Below are 25848 nucleotides of genomic sequence, written 5' to 3'. Positions count from 1 at the left end.
TCGCCGCCTTTAATGTCCCCGGGCTGTCCCGGGCCGTCCCCCCCGTCCCGGGCCGTCCCCTCCTGTCCCGGGCTGTCCCTCGCTCCGTCCCTCGCTCCGGCGGCCTCAGCAGAGCTGGACGCACCCGCCGTGTCCGCGGCAGGCTGGGGGGAGGGGGACACAGGGACGGCGTGAGCGGGGGGGCGGTGGGGGACACAGGGGACATGGGGACACAGGGGACATGGGGTACAGGGGACATGGGGTACAGGGGACATGGGGACACAGGACATCGGGGTACAGGGGACATGGGGTACAGGGGACATGGGGACACAGGGGACATGGGGGTACAGGGGACATGGGGTACAGGGGACATGGGGACACAGGACATCGGGGTACAGGGGACATGGGGACACAGGGGACATGGGGTACAGGGGACATGGGGTACAGGGGACATCGGGGTACAGGGGACATGGGGACACAGGGGACATGGGGTACAGGGGACATGGAGTACAGGGGACATGGGGACACAGGGGACATCAGGGTACAGGGGACATCGGGGTACAGGGGACATGGGGACACAGGGGACATGGGGTACAGGGGACATGGGGACACAGGGGACATCGGGGTACAGGGGACATGGGGTACAGGGGACATGGGGACACAGGGGACATCGGGGTACAGGGGACATGGGGACACAGGGGACATGGGGGTACAGGGGACATCAGGGTACAGGGGACATGGGGGTACAGGGGACATGGGGACACAGGGGACATGGGGTACAGGGGACATGGGGACACAGGGGACATCGGGGTACAGTGGACATCGGGGGTACAGGGGACATGAGGACACAGGACATCGGGGTACAGGGGACATCGGGGGTACAGGGGACATGGGGACACAGGGGACATCGGGGTACAGGGGACATGGGGACACAGGGGACATGGGGTACAGGGGACATGGGGGTACAGGGGACATGGGGACACAGGGGACATGGGGTACAGGGGACATCGGGGTACAGGGGACATGGGGACACAGGGGACATGGGGTACAGGGGACATGGGGTACAGGGGACATGGGGACACAGGGGACATCAGGGTACAGGGGACATCGGGGTACAGGGGACATGGGGACACAGGGGACATGGGGTACAGGGGACATGGGGACACAGGGGACATCGGGGTACAGGGGACATGGGGTACAGGGGACATGGGGACACAGGGGACATGGGGGTACAGGGGACATCGGGGTACAGGGGACATGGGGACACAGGGGACATGGGGTACAGGGGACATGGGGACACAGGGGACATGGGGACACAGGGGACATGGGGGTACAGGGGACATCGGGGTACAGGGGACATGGGGTACAGGGGACATGGGGACACAGGGGACATCAGGGTACAGGGGACATCGGGGTACAGGGGACATGGGGACACAGGGGACATCAGGGTACAGGGGACATCGGGGTACAGGGGACATGGGGACACAGGGGACATCGGGGTACAGGGGACATGGGGTACAGGGGACATGGGGACACAGGGGACATGGGGGTACAGGGGACATCGGGGTACAGGGGACATCGGGGTACAGGGGACATGGGGACACAGGGGACATCGAGGTACAGGGGACATGGGGGTACAGGGGACATCGGGGTACAGGGGACATGGGGGTACAGGGGACATGGGGACACAGGGGACATGGGGGAAAAGGGGACATGGGGGTACAGGGGACATGAGGACACAGGGGACATCGGGGTACAGGGGACATCAGGGTACAGGGGACATGGGGTACAGGGGACATCGGGGTACAGGGGACATGGGGTACAGGGGACATGGGGACACAGGGGACATCGAGGTACAGGGGACATCGGGGTACAGGGGACATGGGGACACAGGGGACATGGGGACACAGGGGACATCGGGGTACAGGGGACATGGGGACACAGGGGACATGGGGACACAGGGGACATCGAGGTACAGGGGACATGGGGACACAGGGGACATGGGGACACAGGGGACATGGGGTACAGGGGACATCGGGGTACAGGGGACATGGGGACACAGGGGACATGGGGTACAGGGGACATGGGGGTACAGGGGACATGGGGACACAGGACATCAGGGTACAGGGGACATGGGGGGTACAGGGGACATGGGGACACAGGGGACATCGGGGTACAGGGGACATCAGGGTACAGGGGACATGGGGACACAGGGGCCATGGGGTACAGGGGACATCGGGGTACAGGGGACATGGGGACACAGGGGACATGGGGACACAGGACATCGGGGGTACAGGGGACATGGGGACACAGGGGCCATGGGGTACAGGGGACATCGGGGTACAGGGGACATCAGGGTACAGGGGACATGGGGACACAGGGGCCATGGGGTACAGGGGACATCGGGGTACAGGGGACATCGGGGGTACAGGGGACATGGGGACACGGGACATCGGGGTACAGGGGACATGGGGGTACAGGGGACATGGGGACACGGGACATCGGGGTACAGGGGACATGGGGGTACAGGGGACATGGGGACACAGGGGACATCGGGGTACAGGGGACATCGGGGGTACAGGGGACATGGGGACACGGGACATCGGGGTACAGGGGACATGGGGGTACAGGGGACATCAGGGTACAGGGGACATGGGGTACAGGGGACATGGGGGTACAGGGGACATGGGGACACAGGGGACATCGGGGTACAGGGGACATGGGGACACAGGGGACATGGGGTACAGGGGACATCGGGGTACAGGGGCCATGGGGGTACAGGGGCCATGGGGATACAGGGGACATGGGGTACAGGGGACATCGGGGTACAGGGGACATGGGGGTACAGGGGACATGGGGACACAGGGGACATCGGGGTACAGGGGACATCGGGGTACAGGGGACATGGGGGTACAGGGGACATCGGGGTACAGGGGACATGGGGTACAGGGGACATGGGGACACAGGGGACATGGGGTACAGGGGACATGGGGTACAGGGGACATGGGGACACAGGGGACATGGGGTACAGGGGACATGGGGGTACAGTCGACATGGGGACACAGGGGACATCGGGGTACAGGGGACATGGGGTACAGGGGACATGGTGACACAGGGGACATGGGGTACAGGGGACATCGGGGTACAGGGGACATCAGGGTACAGGGGACATGGGGACACAGGGGACATGGGGTACAGGGGACATGGGGGTACAGTGGACATGGGGACACAGGGGACATGGGGACACAGGGGACATGGGGTACAGGGGACATCGGGGTACAGGGGACATCGGGGTACAGGGGACATGGGGACACAGGGGACATCGGCGTACAGGGGACATCGGGGGTACAGGGGACATGGGGACACAGGGGACATCGGGGTACAGGGGACATGGGGACACAGGGGACATGGGGACACGGGACATCGGGGTACAGGGGACATGGGGACACAGGGGACATGGGGACACAGGGGACATCGGGGTACAGGGGACATCGGGGTACAGGGGACATGGGGTACAGGGGACATGGGGACACAGGGGACATCGGGGTACAGTGGACATCGGGGGTACAGGGGACATGGGGACACAGGACATCGGGGTACAGGGGACATGGGGGTACAGGGGACATGGGCGATGCGGGGGGACATGAGGGGACACGGGGGATGTGGGGGGACATGGGGACACGGGACATCGGGGTACAGGGGACATGGGGTACAGGGGACATCGGGGTACAGGGGACATGGGGACACAGGACATCGGGGTACAGGGGACATGGGGGTACAGGGGACATGGGCGATGCGGGGGGACATGAGGGGACACGGGGGATGTGGGGGGACATGGGGACACGGGGGACTTGGGGAGATGGAGGGGACATGAGGGGACACGGGGGGCCCGGGGGGCGCGCACCCAGCAGGCTGCCCCAGAAGGCGTGGCGGGTGGCGTCGCCGGTGACGGCGCCCGGCGCCGCGGGGTTGCGACGGGTGCTGGTGACACGCAGCGCCCGGCCCTCGTCCCCCACGCTCGTCACCTCCACCTCCACCACGTGCCAGTCGGGGACGCTGCGGGTGGTGGGGGGACGGCGTGGGGCGCGGCGGCGGGGGCCACGCGGCGGCGGCCGGGGGCGGCGGCGGCGGCGGCGGGGGGCTCGTCACCCACCTGGGGTCGGCCACCAAGCAGGCGCGCACGCCGTCGAAGCCGAGGCGCGGGGCCGCCACCGCGGCGGCCGCCATGGCGTTGACGTTGTTGGGGGCCAGGGGGCAGAGGGGGCGCAGGGGCCCCTCGTAGAGCACGGCCCGGCCCCCCCCCGCCGCCGCCGCCGCCAGCCGCTCGCGCAGCCGCCCCTCCAGGCGCAGGCTCTGCGGGGCCTTCGTCATCGTCACCTTCAGCGCCTGGCGAGCCGAGCGGCGGCCGCGCCCTCACCCACGCGCCCCGTGCCGGCCCCGACGCGGGGGGCGGGGGGGGCAAAGCTGGGTGTGGTCCCCAAACCCAGACGTGGTCCCCAACCTCAGGCACTGTCCCCAACTGTCCCCAAGGCCAGGCACTGTCCCCAAACACGGATGTGGTCCCCAACCTCAGACGTTGTCCCCAAACCCACGTGGTGGCCCCAAACCCAGACGCTGTCCCCACCCTTGGGCACTGTCCCCAAACCCAGACGTGGTCCCCAACCTCAGGCACTGTCCCCAACCTCGGGCACTGTCCCCAAAGCTGGGTGTGGTCCCCAACCTCGGGCACTGTCCCCAAACCCGGACATTGTCCCCAAAGCTGGCTGTGGTCCCCAACCTCGGGCACTGTCCCCAAACCCGGACATTGTCCCCAAAGCTGGCTGTGGTCCCCAACCTCGGGCACTGTCCCCAAACCCGGACATTGTCCCCAAAGCTGGCTGTGGTCCCCAACCTCGGGCACTGTCCCCAAACCCGGACATTGTCCCCAAAGCTGGCTGTGGTCCCCAACCTCGGGCACTGTCCCCAAACCCAGATGTGGTCCCCAACCTGGGGCACTGTCCCCAGACCCGGGCATGGTCCCAGACACTGTCCCCAGGGCCACATGCTGTCCCAAAATCCAGATGTGGTCCCCAAAGCTGGACACTGTCCCCAAACCCAGACCTCGTCCCCAACCTTGGACACTGTCCCCAAACCCAGATGTGGTCCCCAAACCCAGACATCACCCCCAAACCCGGACACTGTCCCCAAAGCTCAGCAGGGTCCCCAAACCCAGACGTGGTCCCCAAGGCCAGACATTGTCCCCAAAGCTGGATGTGATCCCCAAGCAGGGGCACTGTCCCCAAACCCAGGCACTGTCCCCAAACCCAGACACTGTCCCCAAACCCAGACATCGCCCCCAAACCCAGACACTGTCCCCAAGCTGGGGCACTGTCTCCAAACCCAGACTTGGTCCCCAAGGCCGGACATTGTCCCCAAGCCTGGATGTGACCCCCCCCCCAACCTTGGACATTGTCCCCAAATCTGGATGCGGGCCCCAACCTCGGACGCTGTCCCCAAACCCAGATGTGACCCCCGAATCCGGACGTGGTCCCCAACTCCACAGCGTCCCCATCCCCTTGGTGTCCCCATCCCCTTGGTGTCCCCAACCCCTTGGTGTCCCCAACCCCACGGCACCCCAAGCCCCCCCGGCACCCCCCTGTCCCCGCGGGTGGCTCACGGCCAGCGTGCCGGCCTCGTCCATGCGCCGAATGTCCTCGCAGCCCCACAGCGCGCCGCGCGGGACGTAGAGCGTGTGTCCCCCCCGCGCCGCCGCCGCCCGCAGCCGCCGCTCCGTCTCGGGGTCGGCCAGCGCCGTGGGGGACCCCAGCTGGGGACGGCGGCTCGGGTCACCCCCCCGCGCCCCCCCGCGCCCCCCGCGCCCCCCGAGCCGCGCGGCCCCACCATGAAGTCGGCGTGGGCCAGGATGTCCTCGCCGTGCGCCCGCGCCACGCAGGGGTGGGCCACCTCCACCACCAGGTCCACGGCCCTGCCACGGGGGGACACCGGCGTGGGGCGGCACCGGGACACGGGGGACACGGGACAGGGGCGCGGGGTGGCACCGGGACAGGGGGACACGGGACAGGGGGACAAGGGGACACGAGGGACACTGGCACAGGGGGACACGGGCACAGGGGACACAGGGGACACGGGCACGGGTGGATGCGGGTGGCACCGGGACCGGGGGACACTGGGACAGGAGGACGCAGGGTGGCACCAGGACAGGGGGACACGGGGTGACACGGGCACGGGGGGACACGGGGTGGCACCAGAACAAGGGGACAATGGGGGACACCGGGACACAGGGGACACCGGGACAGGGGGATGCGGGGTGGCACTGGGACAGGGGGACACGGGACAGGGGGACAGGGGGACACTGGGACAGGGGGACGCGGGGTGGCACTGGGACAGGGGGACACGGGACAGGGGGACAGGGGGACACCGGGACAGGGGGATGCGGGGTGGCACTGGGACAGGGGGACACGGGACAGGGGGACAGGGGGACACCGGGACAGGGGGACGCGGGGTGGCACTGGGACAGGGGGACACGGGACAGGGGGACAGGGGGACACCGGGACAGGGGGATGCGGGGTGGCACTGGGACAGGGGGACACGGGGACACTGGGACAGGGGGATGCGGGGTGGCTCCGGCACGGGGGGATGTGGGGTGGCACCAGCATGGGGGGGGGGCACGGGGGACACCGGCACGGGGGGATGCGGGGGACAGCGGGACAGGGGGACACAGGACAGGGGGACAGGGGGTGGCACCGGGATGTGGGGGACGCTGGGGACAGGGGGTGGCGGGTGGCACGGAGGAGGGGGAACGGGGGTGGCATTGGGGGTCCCAGGGGTGGCATTGGGGGTCCCGAGGTGACATGGGGTGACATTGGGGCTCCCGGGGGTGGCATTGGGGGTCCCAGGGGTGGCAGGGGGGTCCCGGGGGTGGCATTGAGGGTCCCGGGGGTAACATTGGGGGTCCCGGGGGTGGCATTGGGGGTCCCGGGGGTGGCATTGGGGGTCCCGAGGTGACGTGGGGTGACATTGGGGCTCCCGGGGGTGGCATTGAGGGTCCCGGGGGTGGCATTGGGGTTCTGGGTGTGACATGGGGGGTCCCGGGGGTGGCGGAGGGTCCCGGGGTGACTTTGGGGGTCCCGGGGGTGGCATTGGGGGGCACTCACGTCTGGGGCAGCTGGCTGAGGTGGGGCAGGCGCAGGGTGGGGGGCAGCCCCTCCAGCCGCGCCCCGTCCCGCGCCCAGACGAAGGCCAGGGCCAGCCCCAGGGGGGGGCCCCGCGCCAGCAGCTCCCCCGCCAAAAACTGCCCTGGGGGGGCATCGCCCTGTCACCCCCTGTCCCCCCAAAAACTGCCCTGGGGGGGCATCGCCCTGTCACCCCCTGTCCCCCCAAAACTGCCCTGGGGGGGCATCGCCCTGTCACCCCCTGTCCCCCCAAAAACTGCCCTGGGGGGGCATCGCCCTGTCACCCCCTGTCCCCCCAAAACTGCCCTGGGGGGGCATCGCCCTGTCACCCCCTGTCCCCCCAAAACTGCCCTGGGGGGGACATCGCCCTGTCACCCCCTGTCCCCCCAAAACTGCCCTGGGGGGGCATCGCCCTGTCACCCCCTGTCCCCCCAAAACTGCCCTGGGGGGGACATCGCCCTGTCACCCCCTGTCCCCCCAAAACTGCCCTGGGGGGGCATCGCCCTGTCACCCCCTGTCCCCCCAAAACTGCCCTGGGGGGGACATCGCCCTGTCACCCCCTGTCCCCCCAAAACTGCCCTGGGGGGGACATCGCCCTGTCACTCCCTGTCCCCCCAAAAACTGCCCTGGGGGGGCATCGCCCTGTCACCCCCTGTCCCCCCAAAACTGCCCTGGGGGGGCATCGCCCTGTCACCCCCTGTCCCCCCAAAAACTGCCCTGGGGGGGCATCGCCCTGTCACCCCCTGTCCCCCCAAAACTGCCCTGGGGGGGACATCGCCCTGTCACCCCCTGTCCCCCCAAAACTGCCCTGGGGGGGCATCACCCTGTCACCCCCTGTCCCCCCAAAACTGCCCTGGGGGGGACATCGCCCTGTCACCCCCTGTCCCCCCAAAACTGCCCTGGGGGGGCATCGCCCTGTCACCCCCTGTCCCCCCAAAAACTGCCCTGGGGGGGACATCGCCCTGTCACCCCCTGTCCCCCCAAAACTGCCCTGGGGGGGCATCGCCCTGTCACCCCCTGTCCCCCCAAAACTGCCCTGGGGGGCATCGCCCTGTCCCCCCAAAAACTGCCCTGGGGGGGGCATCGCCCTGTCACCCAGTGCCCCCCAGTTGCCCCCCTAGTCCCCCCCAGTCCCTCCCAGTTGCCCCTAGTCCACCCAGTTCCCCTTCCCAGTCCTCCCCAGTTCCTCCCAGTGCCCCCCAGTCTCTCCCAGTGCCCCCCAGTTCCCCCCCAGTCCCTCCTAGTGCCCCCCAGTCCCCCCAGTTCCTCCCAGTGCCCCCCAGTTGCCCCCCTAGTCCCCCCTAGTTCCTCCCAGTGCCCCCAGTCTCTCCCAGTGCCCCCCAGTTCCCTCCCCAGTCCCTTAGTGCCCCCCAGTCCCCCCAGTTCCTCCCAGTGCCCCCCAGTTGCCCCCCCAGTCCCTCCCAGTGCCCCCAGTACCCAGCCGGCCGTAGCCCAGGATCCCCACGCGCCGACACCGCGGGGTCTCCGCCTGCGCCATGGCCTGGGGGGGGGGTGGGGGGGGGGGCGCGGGGTCAGGGGGGGCTCTGAGGGCCGCCCCTCCCCCCCAGCCCCGTTACTGCCCCCCCGGTGCCCCCCCAGCCCCATGGATGCCCCCCCATTACCCCCTCAGCCCCCCAACCGCTCCTCCCGCCCCCCCCAGGTCTGTAACACCCTCCCCCCACCCCCCAACTGCTCCCCCCACCCCCTCACCGCCCCCCCCCCGCCCCCAACCCCCCTCCCAACTCCCCTTTTCCCCCCAACTGCCCCCCAAACCCCCCCCCACCTGCCCCGCGTTCCCTGCGGCCCGGCCCGGACTTTGCCCCCCGCCCCTCCCCCCCCGCTGGTTAATGCGCAACCCGGGCGCCTGGGTCCCCTTTTTGGGGGGGGGAGGGGACGCCTGGGTCCCCTTTTCGGGGGGGGAGGGGACGCCTGGGTCCCCTTTTCGGGGGGGGGAGGGAACGCCTGGGTCCCCTTTTCGGGGGGGGAGGGGACGCCTGGGTCCCCTTTTTGGGGGGGGGGAGGGGACGCCTGGGTCCCCTTTTTGGGGGGCGAGGCCACCGGACGCCGGGGTCCCATCACCAGGCGCCGTTGCCATGGCGACGACTCCGCAGCACCCGCCCCCCCCTCCCCGCCGTTGCCATGGCGACCGCTCTGCAGCACCGTTGCCGCGGCAACCGGATGGTGGGGGGGAGGTTCCCCCCCCTTCCCCCCCCCCGTGCAGTGTCGCCATGGCGACCGCCGCAGTGCCCCTCCCCCCGCAGTGTTACCGTGGCAACCGGTATCCGCAGGGTGGGGGGAGGGGACAGAGGACCCCCCCCCCCCCCCCGAGGGGGGGGCACCGAGGGGACCTCGGCACCCGGGAACACCCCCCCCCATGTTGCCATGGCAACGGTGGGAGCCCCACCCCCCCGCAGCCACCCGGGTCCCCTCTCCGCCATGGAGTGGGCTTGGCGTGTCCTTAGCGTGGGCTTGGCGTGTGCAGCCAGGTCCCCCCCCCCAGTCCTGCCCATGCCCACCACACCCTGCATGCACACGCCAAGCACACAGCAAGAACACACCGAGCACAAGCCACACCCACGAGAACACGCCAAGCGCATGCCAAGTGCACAGCAAGCCCACACCACATACACACACTGAATCCCTGCCATGCACACGCCAAGCCCACGCCACACGTACATGCCAAATCCACACCAAGCACACGCCAGGCCCATGCCACGCGCAGCCCAAACCCACATCAAGCCCAGGCCAAATCCACATCACACACATGCCAAACGCACACCAAGAACACGCCAAGCCCACGTCAAGGGCATGCTACACACATCTCAAGCCCACGCCAAGCCCACATCATGCCACGCACACAGCACATCATGTGCACACCAAACACACAGCAAGGACACGCCAAGCACAGTCCAAACGCACATCAAGCCCCCGCCACAGGGACCCCACGCCAAGCACACGCCAGCAGCACGCCATGCACACACCAAACCCGCACCAGGCACACGTCAAGCCCACGGCGCACACAAAACCCAAATCCACATCACGCACATGCCAAACGCACACCAAGAACACGCCAAGCCCACGTCAAGGGCGCGCTACACGCACCCCGAGCCCGCGCCACGCCGGTGGCACGCCGCGCCATGCCAAGAACACGCCAAACCCGCGCCGAGCCCGCCCCACGCACACGCACCCAGCACGACCCAAACGCAGATCGAGCCTGCGCCACGCGCACGCCACGCGCACGCCACGCACGCGCCACGCACGCGCCACGCACGCGCCACGCACACGCCAAGGCCCCGCGGCACAGAGGCGCCGGTTGGAAACACCGTGATGGATTTTTATTAAAATAGGAAAGTGTCGGCCGCGGCGAATTAAAAAATCCCCCCACGGGCCCAGAAAAGCCCCCGGGGCCCCCCCGCCCCCCCTCCCCCCCGCAGGGCCCCCCCCCCCGCCCCGCCCCGGGGTGGGGGGAGGGGCCGGGGTGGGGGAGGGGCGGCGGGGGGGAGCCGCAAGCAAGCGAGAGCGCAGGGGGAGGGGGCGGCGGGGGGGGGTGGGCGGGGGGCAGCGGACGGGGGCGTCGCACGAGGCCCCGCGGCGCACGAAGTCCCTTGCACGGGGGTGGGGGGGGGGGGAGGTGGGGGCTGCGGCGCGCGAGGCTCTCGCACGAGGGCGGCGCGCAAGTCTGCCGCACGAGGCCCCGCGTCGCACGAGGCCCCGCGTCGCACGAGGCCACACATCGCACGAGGCCGTCGCTCAAGTCCGCCGCGCGAGTCCGCCGCGCGAGGGCCCGTGTCGCACTAGGCTGTCACGCAGAACCACGGCACGAGGCCGTCGTGCAAGGGCCACTGCACAGCCCCCGTGTTGCACGAGGCTGGTGCGCAAGGCCCCACGCCGCACGAGGCCGTCGCATCTGCGTCTCTCGCACGTCCGTCTCACGATGCACCAGAGCTGGGGCGGGCGCTGCAGCTGCACAGCCGTCGCACGAGGCCCCGTGTTGCACGAGGTTGCTGTCACACGAAGCTTCCATCACATGGAGCCACCGTCGCACGAGGCCCCGTGTTGCACGAGGCTGCCGTCGCCCAGCCCCCTCCCATCTTGTGTCTCTCGCACGTCCTCCTTGGGGGACGCTCGTGAAGGGGGCGCAAGGCAGCGTGTTGCACGAGGCCGGGCGTTGCACGAGTCAAGCATCAGCCTGAGGCTGCCGTTGCGCACCACTTGTGCGTCGCACGAGGTCACCGCTGCACGAGGACCGGTGCTGCACGGAGCCGCGCTTTGCACGGAGGATTGCATTGCGTGCAGTTGTGCGTCGCACGAGGCCACGCACTGCACAAGGCCGCCGCGGCGCAAGGCCCCGCGCGCCGCACAACTGCGCGGCTGCGGAAAGGCAGGCGCCGCACGGCGCCGCGCGCCACGAGGCTGCTGCCGCGCCAGGCCGTGCCGCGCACGAGTCCCTCGCTGAAAACCGCCGCGCGCCGCGCGAGCCCCTGCCCTGCACAGACCGCACCGCTCCTTCCTCGCACGGCCCCGTGCGTCGCACGAGTCCCTTCGCCGCGCAGCGCGGCCGTTCGCCGTGCGGCACCGTGCCTCGCACCACGGCCCCGCTGCACGAGGCCGTGCGTCGCGCAAGGCCGTGCTGCTCCGCACGGCGTTGTGCGTTACGCCGGTCCCTCGCTGCACAAGGCTGCGCAGCGCGCGGCCCCGTGCGTCGCACACGTCCCTTCGCCGCACGAGGCCGTGCACCGCACCGAGCCCCCGGTGCGAACTACCGTGCAGCGCGCAACCCCGTGCATCGCACGCCGCCGCCTCGCGCTGCAAAACCCTGCGTGCGGCACGGGTTCCTCCAGCGCGTGGCGCAAGTCCTTCATTGCACGAGGCCGTGCATCGCACAAAGCCCCTCGCCGCAAACCGCCGCGCGTCGCGTCGCGTCGCGTCGCACGAGTTCCTTCGCCGCACGACGGCCCGCGCGCGCGCACGCGCCCGGCTCCCTTGCCGCTCGCCGCACGGCCTCGTGCCCGGCGCGCTCCCTCGCGGCACGGCGCCTCGCCGCGTCCCCGAGCGCCCCGGCCCCCTCCCCGCAAACCCACCCCCCCCCCCAACCGCCCCGCGGGCGCGTGCCCCCCGCCATCCCCTCCCCCCCCGCGCGCGGGGGTGGGGGAGGGGCGGCCCCCGCGGCGGGGGAGGGTCAGATTTGGGTCTCCTGCACGTTCTCCTTGGAGGGGCTCTTGAAGAGCAGGGGTTCGTGCACCGAGTTGAGCAGCGGGTTCTTGCCGCAGCCCAGCGCCGCCGCGCTGTTGCCGTAGTGGGCGGCGAAGGCGGCGTAGCGGTCGAGGTGATCGCGCTCCAGCGCCGGCAGCGCCAACCGGTTGTCCCCGCCGCCGCCCCCGCCGCCGCCGCCCCCGCCGCCGCCCCCGCCGCCGCCGCCGCCGGCCAGCTCGTCCTCCACGTTGACGATCTCGACGGCGCGCGCCGGGCCGCCGCGGTGCTTGTGGCGCTGGTGCTGCTTGCGCAGCTTGTAGAAGGCCACCAGCATGACGGCCGCCATGAAGGTGATGGCCACAAAGCAGCCGATGATGATCTTGGTGGTCTTCAAGACGTCGTCCAAATCCTGCAGGCCGCCCCCCGCCCCGGCCGCCGCCGCCGTGATGGGCACGGTGAAGGGTTTGCCGGTGGCGCGGGTGGCGGGCGCCGCCGTGGAGCCGCCGGCCGTTTCCCAGCCGGCGGTGGGAGCCGGGGCGGTCTGCGGGGCCGGCTCGTCGCCGCCCGCGTCGGTGGTCTCCACCGTGACGGTGGTGAAGTAGGTGTAGCCGGTGGCGGCGGCGGCGGCGGCGGCGGCGGCGGCGGCATCGGCAGCCGAGACGTTGAGCGTGGCGGAGGCGGTGGTGTTGCCGGCGGCGTTGGTGACCATGCAGGTGTACTGCCCCGTGTCCTGCACGGTGACGTTGGTGAAGTTGAGCGTGCCGTCGTGGAGGACGGAGATCCTGACCCGGTAGGAGCCGTGGGTCATCAGCGTCCCGTTGGGCGTCAGCCAGTTGACCGACGTCATGGCCGTGCCCGTGCGGCACTTCAGCTCGGCCGCCATCCCCTCGGTGACGTTGAGGTCGGCGGGCGGCTCCACGATGACGGGGGCGTAGCAGGTGAAGTGCCCCGGCTCCAGCTCGCCCAGGTAGCGGCCGCGCAGCGCCGGCGGCGCGTGGCAGCGGGCGCAGCAGCTGGTGTTGCTGGGCACGGTCTCGCGCAGCCACCAGCTGAGCCAGAGCACGTCGCAGTCGCAGCGCCAGGGGTTGTGGTGCAGGTGCACCCGCTCCAGGCGGTGCAGGGGGGCGAAGAGGTCGTGGGGCAGCGAGGCCAGCTCGTTGTGGGCCAGGTTCAGCTCCTCCAGGGCCTTCAGGTCGTCGAAGGCGTTGCGCTCCACCGCCGCCACGCGCGCGTGCATCAGCCACAGCTTGCGCAGGCTGCCCAGGCCCTGGAAGGAGCCGGGCCGGACGCGGCCCAGCCGGTTCCCCGACAGCTCCAGCTCCTCCAGCCGCACCAGCGCCGTCAGGTTGGGGATCTCCTTCAGGTTGCACATCCCCAGGTTGAGGTACCGCAGGTTGACCAGCCCCTCGAAGGCGGCCTCCGAGATGTACTCCAGGCGCTTGAGCTCGCCCAGGTCGAGGCGGCGCAGGGAGGGCACGCGGTTGAAGGCGTAGGAGGGGATGCTCTCGATGGGGTTGTTGCGCAGCCAGAGCTCGCGCAGCTTGGAGAGGTACTCGAAGGCCTGGGTGGGGACGGTGGTCAGGCGGTTGTCGAAGAGCTCCAGCGTGTTGAGGTTGGGGAGCCCGTTGAAGGCGCCCACCTCCACCTTGCGCACCAGGTTGCGGCTCAGCTGCAGGATCTCCAGGTGCCGCAGGTGCTTGAAGGTGTCGGTGCGGATCACCTGGATCTGGTTCTCCTGCAGGTTCAGGTACCGCGTGTTCACCGAGATGCTGGCCGGCACCTCCGACAGCTCGCGCCGCGTGCAGATCACCCTGCTCGCCTGGTTGCTGCAGGAGCAGGCGGCCGGGCAGGAGGTGGGGGCCGCCGCCGGCGCCGCCGGGGCCGCCAGCAGCACGAGCAGCAGCAGCAGGGCCGGCGGCGGCGGCCGCATCCTAACGGGCGCCCGCCACGCCATGGCCAAGGGGCATCGTCCGGCTTCAGGGCCCCGGGTGGCGCTGCGGGGGGGAGAGAGAGAGAGAGACGGGCGTCAGCGGCGCGGGGCGCGCGCGAGCGGGGCGCGGGGGACGCGCGTGCAGGGGACGCGGGGCGGCGGGCACGGCCCTGGGGCGGAAAAACGGCGCCACGCGAAGGGCACGGGCGGTGACGTGATGAGCGTCGCACCCGCTGTGCGCGCACGGGGATGGCTCGGTGCGGCGCGCAACGGGCGCGGGATTAAAAACACACGCGGCGCACGCGCGCGGGCCGTTCGGCGCGACCGGCGTCGCGCACGAGCAGTGCGAGGCATCGTGCGCCTGTGAGGCCGGCGCTCGGTGCAGCGTGCGACGCGCACGGGAGCAAAACACGCGCCGTGCACGGGGAGCGCCACGCATTGTGCACGCGCAGGGGCAGCGCCCGGAGCAGCGTGCAACACGCACGGGTCCAAAAACTGCAGCGTGCGCGGGCGAGGCGGTGCAACGGGCACGGCAGAGCGGTGCAAGCGGCGTCACGCATGGGCAGCGCGGCGGCAGCGCCGGGCAATTTGCACCACGCACGGCGAGAAGCGCACGGCGCACGCGCGCCGGCCGCGGCACGCACGGGGCACGGGCGGTTCGGTGCAACGCGCACCCTGCACGGGCAGCGCAGCCTTGCACGGATTTGCACGGGCAGCGCAACACGCCAGGCCATGCGACGCACAAGGAGCGTGTGACGCAACGCGGCGCGCACAATCGCCTCAGCGCGCCGCACGCCGTGCGCGCTCGGGCTCACGTGGCCGCGTCCTCCGTGCGCCGCGTGCCGCGCCGTGCACGGCCGCAAATGCCGCCCCTTCCTCGTGCCCCAGGCCCCCGGGAGCGCGCTTGCACACGCGTGTGTGCGCACAGCCCTGCAAACATCTCCTTGCACACACACGCGCGCATGCACATTCTTGCACGTGTCACCACAGAGTCACGAGTGCGCACAGCCATGCACACACGTGTGCGCGCACACCCGGACACGCTCCTGTGCTCACAAGTGTGTGCACACGCCCCCAGGCCTGCGTACGTGTGCACACACAGCTCTGCACGTGTGTGTGCATGCAACTGCACACACGCATCCCTGCACAGTCACGTACACACGCATGAGCATCCCATCCTGACACACGCACATGCCAGCGCACCTCCCTGCATGCGCACACGCGTGCAACCCCATCCTGCACACGCCCTCGTGCGAGCACACAGGGGTGCGACTCCGGCCCCAGTCTGAGTGCACACGCATCCTGGCGTGCACACGCGTGCACACCCGGCCACGCACGCCTCCCTGCACACACCCCCGTGCAAACACACGTGTGCGGCCCCACTGCAGCACGAATCCCTTTGCACGCACAGCCACGTGCATGCACACGCATGTGCAAGCCCATTGCTGCACACTTCCACCCACACACACACGCGTGTGCAATGCCATCCTGGCGCAACTGCCCGTGCACAGCCCTGCGCGCACACACACGTGCAACCCCCTCCCTGCATACATGCAGGCACACACGCGTGCAACCCCATGCCAGCCCAAATGCGTGTGCGTACACGCCCTGCACACTCACACATCCGTGTGCATGCACACACGCATGTGCAACCCAATGGTGGCACAAAGGCCTGTGCACACGCGCCCTGGCACACCTCCCTGTGCACGGACACGCGTGTGCACCCACACATCGGTCCAGGTGCATGCACGCACGCCCACGCAATTTGCACGCTCATGCCAGCACACAGCCACATGCACATGCATGTTCACGCGAAAGCGAACACACGTGTGCAAGCTCATCCCCGCGCGCCCCCACGTGCACGCACACACGTGTGCAACGCTATCTATGTGCCCGCACACGTATGTGCACCCCACCCCTGCACACGCACGTGCGACCCCACGCCAGCAGCAGGTGCAGCCGTCTCCTTGTGCACGCACACACGCACGCACACGCGTGTGCAACCCCACCGCTGCACGTGTGCACCTCCATCGTGTCCCATCCCCCCCCGCACACCCCCCCCCTTGCACACCTCCCTGTGCACGCGCACACGCGCACGCGCACGCACCGCCGCGGCCTCACCCGTGCGCGCGCAGCCTCGCACAACTCCCCGGGCGCGCGCGCGCGCGCACGTGCGCCGCATCCCCGCACGAGCGCGGGCGCGCGCGCGCGACCCCCGTCTCTGCGTGCACGTGCACGGGCACGCGCGCGTGCAGCTCCGTCCTCCCCCTCCCAGCACCCGAACACGCCCCCCCCCGCCCCCCCACCTCCCCGTGCACGCGCACGCACCTCCAACCCCAGCCCCGCGCGCACGCACACGCGCGTGCCCCCCAACTCCCCCTCCCCCCTCCCCCGCGCACGCGCAGCCCCATCCCGCCGCAGCAGCCGGTGCGCACGCACACGCGTGTGCAACCCCCCCCCACCCCGTGCACGCACACGCGTGTGCACACAGCCCCCCCCCCCGCCCACGCTGCCCCTACCCCGCACCCCCGGCCGGCTCGGCCGCGCTGCCGCCGCCTCCTCCTCCTCCCCCTCCCCCCCCCGGCTCCTTCCTGCCCCTCCCCCCGCTCCTTCCTGCCCCCCCCCCTTCCTGGACCCCCCCTTCCCCTTCCTGCCCCTCCCCCACCCGGCTGCAGCCCCCTCCCCCCCTCCGTTTCTTCCCCCCCCCCCCCCCACTTCCCGCACCCCATTTCTTACACCCCTCCCCCCCAAATTGCCTGGACCCCCCCCAAATCTGGACGGAACCCCTCCCCCCCCCCCATTGCACCCCAGCCCCTCCCCCCACAATTGCACGGGACCCCCCGCACTGCAGCCCCCCCCCCCCCCCCAGGTGCTGCCCCTGGGGACACCGCGCAGGGCCCGGGCGCACACGCGTGTGCACACGCAACCCCCCCCCCCACGTGCACACGCACCCTCGTGAGCGCACGCACACACACGCGCGCACACGTGTGCACGCGCAGCCCCTCAGCCGCCACCAGCTTGACCCCTCCGGAAGGAGAATGGGGGGGGATACACCCTATAGCCCCCCTATAGCCCCCCCTATAGCCCCCCCATAGCCCCCCCTATAGCCCCCTATAGCCCCCCTATAGCCCCCCCTATAGCCCCCTATAGCCCCCCCTATAGCCCCCTATAGCCCCCCCATAGCCCCCCCTATAGCCCCCTATAGCCCCCCTATAGCCCCCCCTATAGCCCCCTATAGCCCCCCCTATAGCCCCCCCATAGCCCCCCCTATAGCCCCCTATAGCCCCCCTATAGCCCCCCCTATAGCCCCCTATAGCCCCCCCTATAGCCCCCCCTATAGCCCCCCCTATAGCCCCCTATAGCCCCCCCTATAGCCTCCCCTATAGCCCCCTTATAGCCCCCCCTATAGCCCCCCCTATAGCCCCCTATAGCCCCCCCTATAGCCCCCCCTATAGCCCCCCTATAGCCCCCCCTATAGCCTCCCCTATAGCCCCCTTATAGCCGCCCTATAGCCCCCCCTATAGTCCCCTATAGCCCCCCTATAGCCCTCCCTATAGCCCCCCTATAGCCCCCTCTATAGCCCCCCCATAGCCCGCCTATAGCCCCCCCTATAGCCCCCCTATAGCCCCCCCTATAGCCCCCTATAGCCCCCCTATAGAGCCAGGGAACCCCATAGGCTGGGGGGGAGGGGAGCTATAGCCCCTATAGAACCAAGGGACCCCTATAGATCCAGAGGGGCCCTATAGGCCAGGGGACCCCACAGCCCCTATAGATCCAGAGGGGCCCTATAGGCCAGGGGGACCCCACAGCCCCTATAGATCCAGAGGGGCCCTATAGGCCAGGGGGACCCCACAGCCCCTATAGATCCAGAGGGGCCCTATAGGCCAGGGGGACCCCACAGCCCCTATAGATCCAGAGGGGCCCTATAGGCCAGGGGACCCCACAGCCCCTATAGATCCAGAGGGGCCCTATAGGCCAGGGGGACCCCATAGCCCCTATAGATCCAGAGGGGCCCTATAGGCCAGGGGGACCCCACAGCCCCTATAGATCCAGAGGGGCCCTATAGGCCAGGGGACCCCACAGCCCCTATAGATCCAGAGGGGCCCTATAGGCCAGGGGGACCCCACAGCCCCTATAGATCCAGAGGGGCCCTATAGGCCAGGGGACCCCACAGCCCCTATAGATCCAGAGGGGCCCTATAGGCCAGGGGACCCCACAGCCCCTATAGATCCAGAGGGGCCCTATAGGCCAGGGGGACCCCACAGCCCCTATAGATCCAGAGGGGCCCTATAGGCCAGGGGGACCCCATAGCCCCTATAGATCCAGAGGGGCCCTATAGGCCAGGGGGACCCCACAGCCCCTATAGGTCCAGAGGGGCCCTATAGGCCAGGGGGACCCCATAGCCCCTGCAGGGCTTGGGGGGGCCATGGGGTTGAGGGGAACCTATAGCTGCTATGGGGCAGGGGGGGCTGGGGGGACCCTACGGCCTTTCGGGGGGGTACAGCTCCCATAGAGCCGGGGCGGGGGGGTCCCAGCAGGGCTGGGGGGGCCCTATGGGGCTGGAGTGGGGGGAGGGCACGGGGGTGCTCCTATAGATTCTATAGGGCCAGGGGAGACCCTGGGGGGGTGGGGGGGCCCTACGGGGCTGCGGCCCGCTATAGGATGGGGGGAGGTCAGGCCCCGGGGGGTGGGGGGCCCATTGGGGGCTCCCCGATGGGGTGGGGGGGCTCCTTTGGGGCGGGGGGGGGCCTATAGCAGCTTTGGGGGGGGTCAGGCCTCGCCGCATCCCCCCCCCCCGTCTCCCCGGGCTTCCGTCGCCGCGGCAACCGTCACCGTGGCGATGCGCATCCCCCTCCCCCCCGGGACCCCCAAACCTGCCCCTCCCCCCCGCCCCGTCTGGGGGTCCCCAGGGTGGGGGGAGCTGGGCTGTACTGGGGGGAACTGGTTTATATTGCGGGGGGATGCGGGGGGAGGACACACACTGGTCTGTACTGGGGGGAATCAGAGAGGGGCTGGTCTATACTGGGAGGGGGGTGCAGGGGGGACACTGGTCTATACTGGGAGGACAGAGAGTGGGGATTGGTCTGTACTGGGAGGGGGATGTGGAGGGGATAAATCTATACTGGGGGGATGCGGGGGGGGGAACTGGTCTATACTGGGAGGGGGGTGCAGGGGAGGGGCTGATCTATACTGGGAGGACATACAGTGGGGACTGGTCTATACTGGGAGGGATGCGGGGGGACCAATCTATACTGGGGGGATGGGGGGGAAGGACGCCGGTCCGTACAGGGGGGATGGAGGGGGACTGGTCCACACTAGGGGGATGCAGCGGGGGGGACTGGTCTATACTGGGGGGCCGTAGGGTGCGGACTGGTCTATACTGGGATGGCTGCTGTATACCGGGAGGGATGCGGGCGAGCCAAACTGGTCCATACCGGGAGGGATGCGCGGGGGGAGGATGGGTCTCTACTGGGGGGGAACTGGTCCGTACTGGGAGGGCTGCAGCGGAGGGGAGGGGTCCATGCCGGGAGGGACGCGGGGGGCGGGTCTATACTGGGAGGCCCGGGGGTTACTGGTCCGTACTGGGGTTGGGGGGGGGGGTCCCGCACTCACCGGGCCGGGCCGCAGCATCGCGCTCCTGCGGCCGCCGGGGCCCCGCGCCCCCGCCCCGTTCGGCTCCGCTCGGCTCTGCTTCGGGCCCGGTTCGGCTCCGTTCGGCTCCGCTCGGCTCTGCTTCGGGCTCGGTTCGGCTCCGCTCGGCTCGGTTCGGCTCCGGGTTCGGGTTCGGCTCCGCGTTCGGGTTCGGCTCCGGCTCCGGGTTCGGGTTCGGCTCCGCTCGGCTTCTTTCGGCTTCGCTCGGCTCCGTTCGGGTTCGTTCGGCTCCGTTCGGGTTCGTTCGGCTCCGCCAGCAGCAGCCCGGGAGCGGCGGCGGCGCTGGATGGGCGGGGGGGGGGGGGAGCGGGGGGGGCGGGGTCGGGGATGGGGGAGGGGGACACGAGGGGGACACGGGGGGGACACGGGCGGACGGTGACACACCACAGCCCGTGTCCCCGCGTCCCCACGTCCCCGTCCCCCAATCCCCGTGTCCCCACGCCCCTCCGCTCCCCGTGTCCCCACTCCCCATGTCCCCGTGTCCCCATGTCCCATCCCCGGGTCCCCACTCCCCGTGTCCCCACTCCCCGTGTCCCATCCCCGGGTCCCCACTCCCCGTGTCCCCGTGTCCCCATGTCCCATCCCCGGGTCCCCACTCCCCGTGTCCCCATTCCCCGTGTCCCCACTCCCCATGTCCCCGTGTCCCCATTCCCCGTGTCCCCACTCCCCGTGTCCCCGTGTCCCCATGTCCCATCCCCGGGTCCCCACTCCCCGTGTCCCCATTCCCCGTGTCCCCACTCCCCATGTCCCCGTGTCCCCATTCCCCGTGTCCCCACTCCCCGTGTCCCCGTGTCCCCATGTCCCATCCCCGGGTCCCCACTCCCCGTGTCCCCCCTCCCCGTGTCCCATCCCCGGGTCCCCCCTCCCCGTGTCCCCACTCCCCGTGTCCCCGTGTCCCCATGTCCCATCCCCGGGTCCCCACTCCCCGTGTCCCCACTCCCCGTGTCCCATCCCCGGGTCCCCACTCCCCGTGCCCCCGTGTCCCCATGTCCCATCCCCGGGTCCCCACTCCCCGTGTCCCCACTCCCCGTGTCCCCCGTGTCCCCAATCCCCGCGTCCCGTCCCCACGTCCCCCGTGTCCCCACACGCCCAATCCCCGTGTCCCCATCCCCGTGTCCCCCTCCACGCCCCCCAGTGTCCCCTGTCCCATCCTGGTGACCCCACGTCCCCCGTGTCCCCATGTCCCATCCGTGTCCCTGTGCCCCACCCCAGTGTCCCCTGTCCCATCCTGGACCCCCACGTCCCCCGTGTCCCCGTGTGCCATCCTGGTGACCCCACGTCCCCCATCCCCAATCCCCGTGTCCCATCTCCGTGACCCCCCATCCCCGTGTCCCTGTGTCCCCCACATCCCCGATCTCCGTGTCCCGCCACCCCAGTGTCCCCCCATCCCCGCGTCCCCCCCAGTCCCTGTCCCCGCGTCCCCGTGTCCCCTCCTGGTGGCCCCCCATCCCCAATCCCCGTGTCCCCGTGTCCCCCAATCCCCAATCTGTGTCCCCCATCCCCGTGTCCCCCCACCCCCGTGTCCCCCCCAGTCCCTGTCCCCGTGTCCCCCCCATCCCCATGTCCCTGTGTCCCCCCCATCCCCATGTCCCCGTGTCCCCCCATCCCCGTGTCCCCCCCAGTCCCTGTCCCCGTGTCCCCCCACCCCCGTGTCCCCCCCAGTCCCTGTCCCCGTGTCCCCCCGTCCCCGTGTCCCCCCATCCCTGCGTCCCCCCCAGTCCCTGTCCCCGTGTCCCCCCCATCCCCATGTCCCCGTGTCCCCCCACCCCGTGTCCCCCCCAGTCCCTGTCCCCGTGTCCCCCCCATCCCCGTGTCCCCCCCATCCCCATGTCCCCGTGTCCCCCCATCCCCGTGTCCCCCCACCCCCGTGTCCCCCCAGTCCCTGTCCCCGCGTCCCCCCCCATCCCCATGTCCCCGTGTCCCCCCATCCCCGTGTCCCCCCAGTCCCTGTCCCCGTGTCCCCCCCATCCCATGTCCCCGTGTCCCCCCACCCCCGTGTCCCCCCCAGTCCCTGTCCCCGCGTCCCCCCCCGCGGCGCAGGGAGGCGCAGGCGGCTCCTGGGGGGGGTTTATTGGGGGAGGGGGGGTTATGGCTTCTGGGGCCCCCCCGGCCACGCACGCAGACGCCCACGCGGGGACACAGGACACGGGGGGGGGGGGTGGCACACGCACACGACACCGGGACACACACACGGGGGGGGGAGGGGCCCCCCCGGACATACACATGGGGGGGGGGGGGGCGGCTCCCGGACACCCGGGTCCCTTTTGGGGGCGCCCCTCCCCCACAAATAAACGACACAATGGGGGGCGGGGCACGCGGACGCCCGGGTCCTTTGCGTGGCTTTTTTCCGGGGGGGGCCCCCCCCCCCGACCCGGACGCCGGGGTTCACAGTGGGGGGAGGGGCCGAGCCCCCCCCTTGTCGTGCAGGTCAGGGGCCCAGGGTGGGGGGGCCCCGGGGGGCCCCTATGGCTTCGGTGGGGGGCCCCCCCCGGCGCCTCCGGCCCCACCGCCTGCAGGAGAGAGGGGTCAGCGCCCTCCCAGTATGGCCCAGCGGCCTCCCAGTATGGCCCAGCGGCCTCCCAGTATGGTAAAGTGCCCTCCCAGTACCACAAAGTGCCCTCCAGTATAGCCCAGTGCCCCCTCAATATGGCCCAGTGGCCTCCCAGTATGGTAAATTCCCTCCCAGTATGGCCCAGCAGCCTCCCACAATGGCAATGTGGCCTCCCAGTACGGCCCAGTGCCCCCCAGTATGGCCCAGCGGCCTCCCAGTATGGCAATGTGGCCCCGCAGTATAGGAAACTGACTTCCCAGTACAACAAAGTGTCCTCCAGTATAGCCCAGTGCCCCCTCAGTATGGCCCAGTGGCCTCCCAGTATGGTAAATGCCCTCCCAGTATGGCCCAGTGCCCTCTCAATACGACAGAGTGCCCCCAGTATGGCTCAGTACAGCCTCCCAGTATGACCCAGTGCTTCTCCAGTATGGCCCCATGCTCTCCACTATAGTAAAATGCCCCCCAGTATGATAAAATGCCCCCCCGGTATAGCCCAGTGCCACTCCAGTATGGCAATGTGCCCCCCAGTATGGTAAAAAGCGTCCTCCCAGTACGGCCCAGTACCCTCCAGTATGGCCCAGTGTCACCCCAGCATGACCTGGGTCCCCCAGTGCAGCTTCCAGTTCCCTCCCAGTCCCCCCAGCGCCTCCCAGTGCCCCCAGTGCTCACTGGGCTCAGTCGGGGCCGACCGGCTCCACCACGACGCCGGGTTTGTCCCGCGCCGAGCCCTTGGTCACCAGCGCCTTCTCCTGCGCACAGAGGACGCTCGCACGGGGCCTCGCACGGGGCCTCACACGGGGACACTCGCACGGGGACACTCGCACGGGGCCTCGCACGGGGACACTCGCACGGGGACACTCGCACAGGGCCTTGCACGGGGACACTCGCACGAGGACACTCGCACGGGGACACTCGCACGGGGACACTCGCACGGGGCCTTGCACGGGGACACTCGCACGGGGCCTTGCACGGGGACACTCGCACGGGGACACTCGCACGGGGCCTTGCACGGGGACACTCGCACGGGGACACTCGCACGGGGACACTCGCATGGGGACACTCGTACGGGGCCTTGCACGAGGACACTCGCATGGGGCCTTGCACGGGGACCCTCACACGAGGACACTCGCACGGGGCCTTGCACGGGGACCCTCGCATGGGGACACTCGCACGGGGACACTCACACAGGGACACTCGCACAGGGCCTCGCACGAGGACACTCGCACGGGGACACTCGCACGAGGACACTCGCACGAGGACACTCGCACAAGTGCCTGGAAGCCCCACAGGGGCTGGGGGTGCCCCATGGACCCCAGAGGCCCCGTGGGTGCTGGGGGGGGGGGCGTGGGGGGGGGTCCCGTGGGTGCTGGGGGTTCCCTGTGGGGGGGTCCCGTGGGTGCCGGTGGGGGGGTCCCTGTGTTGGGGGTCCCGTGGGTGCTGGGAGGTCCCGTGGGGGGGTCCCTGTGTTGGGGGTTCCCTGTGGGGGGGTCTGTGGGTGCTGGGGGTTCCCTGTGGGGGGGTCCCTGTGTTGGGGGTCCCGTGGGTGCCGGGGGGGTCCCGTGGGGGGGTCCCACCTCCACCAGCGTGTGCCACTGCTCGACGGGCTTGCGGGGGTTGGCCAGCATCTGCGCCCAGTGCTCGCGGCCGGGCCCCTCGGCGTCGCTGCCCACGCGGCACAGCCCGATCACCTCGTTGTGCCCGATGCTGTGGGGCGGGGGGCACCCTGACCCACGGCACGCGACCCACGGCACGCGACCCACGGCACCCCACCCACGGCACCCGACCCACGGCACCCTGACCCACGGCACGCGACCCACGGCACCCCACCCACGGCACCCCACCCACGGCACCCGACCCACGGCACCCTGACCCATGGCACCCCGACCCACGGCACCCTGACCCATGGCACCGCACCCACGGCACCCGACCCACGGCACCCGACCCACGGCATCCTGACCCACGGCACCCCACCCACGGCACCCGACCCACGGCACCCCACCCACGGCACCCTGACCCATGGCACCCCACCCACGGCACCCGACCCACGGCATCCTGACCCACGGCACCCCACCCACGGCACCCCACCCACGGCACCCGACCCACAGCACCCGACCCACGGCACCCCACCCACGGCACCCTGACCCATGGCACCCCACCCACGGCACCCGACCCACGGCATCCTGACCCACGGCACCCGACCCACGGCACCCCACCCACGGCACCCGACCCACGGCATCCTGACCCACGGCATCCTGACCCACGGCACCCCACCCACGGCACCCAGCCCCCAGCCCCACGCATTGTGCCCGACGCTGCGGGGCGGGGGTGGCACCAGGACCCCCCCCAGTCCCCGTGGGACCCCAGGACACGCCCACCCCAAGTTGTCCCCCCCCCTCCGCCAAGGGGACGGGGGCACCCAGGACCCCGGGGTGTCCCCAAAGTTCCCCTCCCCCCCCCCAAGGCACCCGAGACCCCACGGCCTGGGCACCCCAAATGTCCCCCCCCCCCCCACCCCGTGGCACCCAGAGACCCCAAACGTCCCCCCCCAGGGGTCCAGGGACCCCAAATGTCCTCCCCCCCCCAAGGGGATCTGGGCACCCAGGACCCCGAGCTCTGGGCACCCCAAATGTCCCCCCCACCCCCCACGGGACCCAGGCCCCCCAACTCCCCCATCCCCCCCACGCCCCGCGCGGTCTCGTGCAAGGCGCCCTCGCACGAGAGGTGTCGCGCCCAGCCCCACGGCCCCCCACTGCACCCCCCCGCCCAGCCCCACGGCCCCCCAGTCCCCCACACCCGCTGCGCAGCCCCACAGCCCCCCATGCAGCCCCGCACCCCCCACCCAGCCCCCGGCCCCCGCGCCCCCCGCGCCGCCCCCGCGCCGCACCAGTCGTAGTCCATGACGGCGATGGTGAGGCTGACGTGGGGCACGCTGTCGTGCGGCACGTCGAACACCAGCGCCTCGTTGTAGCTGGGGTTCAGCGTGTTCTTCTTGATGGACGTCTTGCGCTTCTTCAGCCGCCGGCCCTCCGCCATCAGCGAGGCCTTCACGTAGGGGTCTGCCCCACGGCGAGCCGCGCTGAGCCGCGCTGACCCACGGCCGCCTCCCGGCCGCCCCGCGGCGACCCGTGGCCACCCCACAGAGCCCCGCGGTGACTCACAGTGACCCACGGCCAACCCACAGGGCCCCACAGCCGCCCCACAGCAACCCGTGGCCACCCCACAGAGCCCCACGGTGACTCACAGTGACCCACGGCCAACCCACAGGGCCCCACAGCCGCCCCACAGCAACTCATAACCACCCCACAGAGCCCCGCGGTGACTCACAGTGACCCACGGCCGACCCACAGGGCCCCACAGCCGCCCCACAGCAA

At 70.5% G+C, this 25848-nt stretch overlaps 3 protein-coding genes across 3 annotated transcripts; all 3 read right to left on the bottom strand.

The window, feature by feature from the left end:
* Positions 1 to 56: 56 nt before the first annotated feature.
* ASPDH (aspartate dehydrogenase domain containing) lies at positions 57 to 8700 on the bottom strand. The gene is made up of 7 exons (XM_086769325.1): positions 8589 to 8700; positions 7134 to 7275; positions 5860 to 5944; positions 5636 to 5785; positions 4133 to 4365; positions 3884 to 4035; positions 57 to 143 (listed from the first exon to the last, which is right to left on the bottom strand). Exons 1-7 carry the CDS (start codon positions 8647 to 8649, stop codon positions 106 to 108), a joined length of 861 nt encoding a protein of 286 aa, XP_086625451.1. The 5' UTR covers positions 8650 to 8700; the 3' UTR covers positions 57 to 105.
* A 3579-nt stretch (positions 8701 to 12279) lies between these two features.
* On the bottom strand, positions 12280 to 20133 carry LRRC4B (leucine rich repeat containing 4B). The gene is made up of 2 exons (XM_086769254.1): positions 19888 to 20133; positions 12280 to 14338 (listed from the first exon to the last, which is right to left on the bottom strand). The coding sequence occupies exon 2, from the start codon at positions 14296 to 14298 to the stop codon at positions 12331 to 12333; it is 1968 nt and encodes a 655-aa protein (XP_086625380.1). The 5' UTR covers positions 14299 to 14338; positions 19888 to 20133; the 3' UTR covers positions 12280 to 12330.
* Positions 20134 to 22137: 2004 nt separating this feature from the next.
* Positions 22138 to 25528, bottom strand: LOC147596868 (synaptotagmin-C-like). The gene is made up of 4 exons (XM_086769329.1): positions 25362 to 25528; positions 24052 to 24181; positions 23147 to 23226; positions 22138 to 22436 (listed from the first exon to the last, which is right to left on the bottom strand). Exons 1-3 carry the CDS (start codon positions 25508 to 25510, stop codon positions 23152 to 23154), a joined length of 354 nt encoding a protein of 117 aa, XP_086625455.1. The 5' UTR covers positions 25511 to 25528; the 3' UTR covers positions 22138 to 22436; positions 23147 to 23151.
* Positions 25529 to 25848: the final 320 nt, after the last annotated feature.

Source organism: Chlamydotis macqueenii, chromosome 34 (genome assembly GCF_036417535.1).
Source record: "Chlamydotis macqueenii isolate bChlMac1 chromosome 34, bChlMac1.mat, whole genome shotgun sequence".
Lineage (NCBI taxonomy): Eukaryota > Metazoa > Chordata > Aves > Otidiformes > Otididae > Chlamydotis > Chlamydotis macqueenii.
The sequence above is the reverse complement of the archived record's forward strand: the minus strand, read 5'-3'. Positions and strand labels throughout refer to the sequence as shown.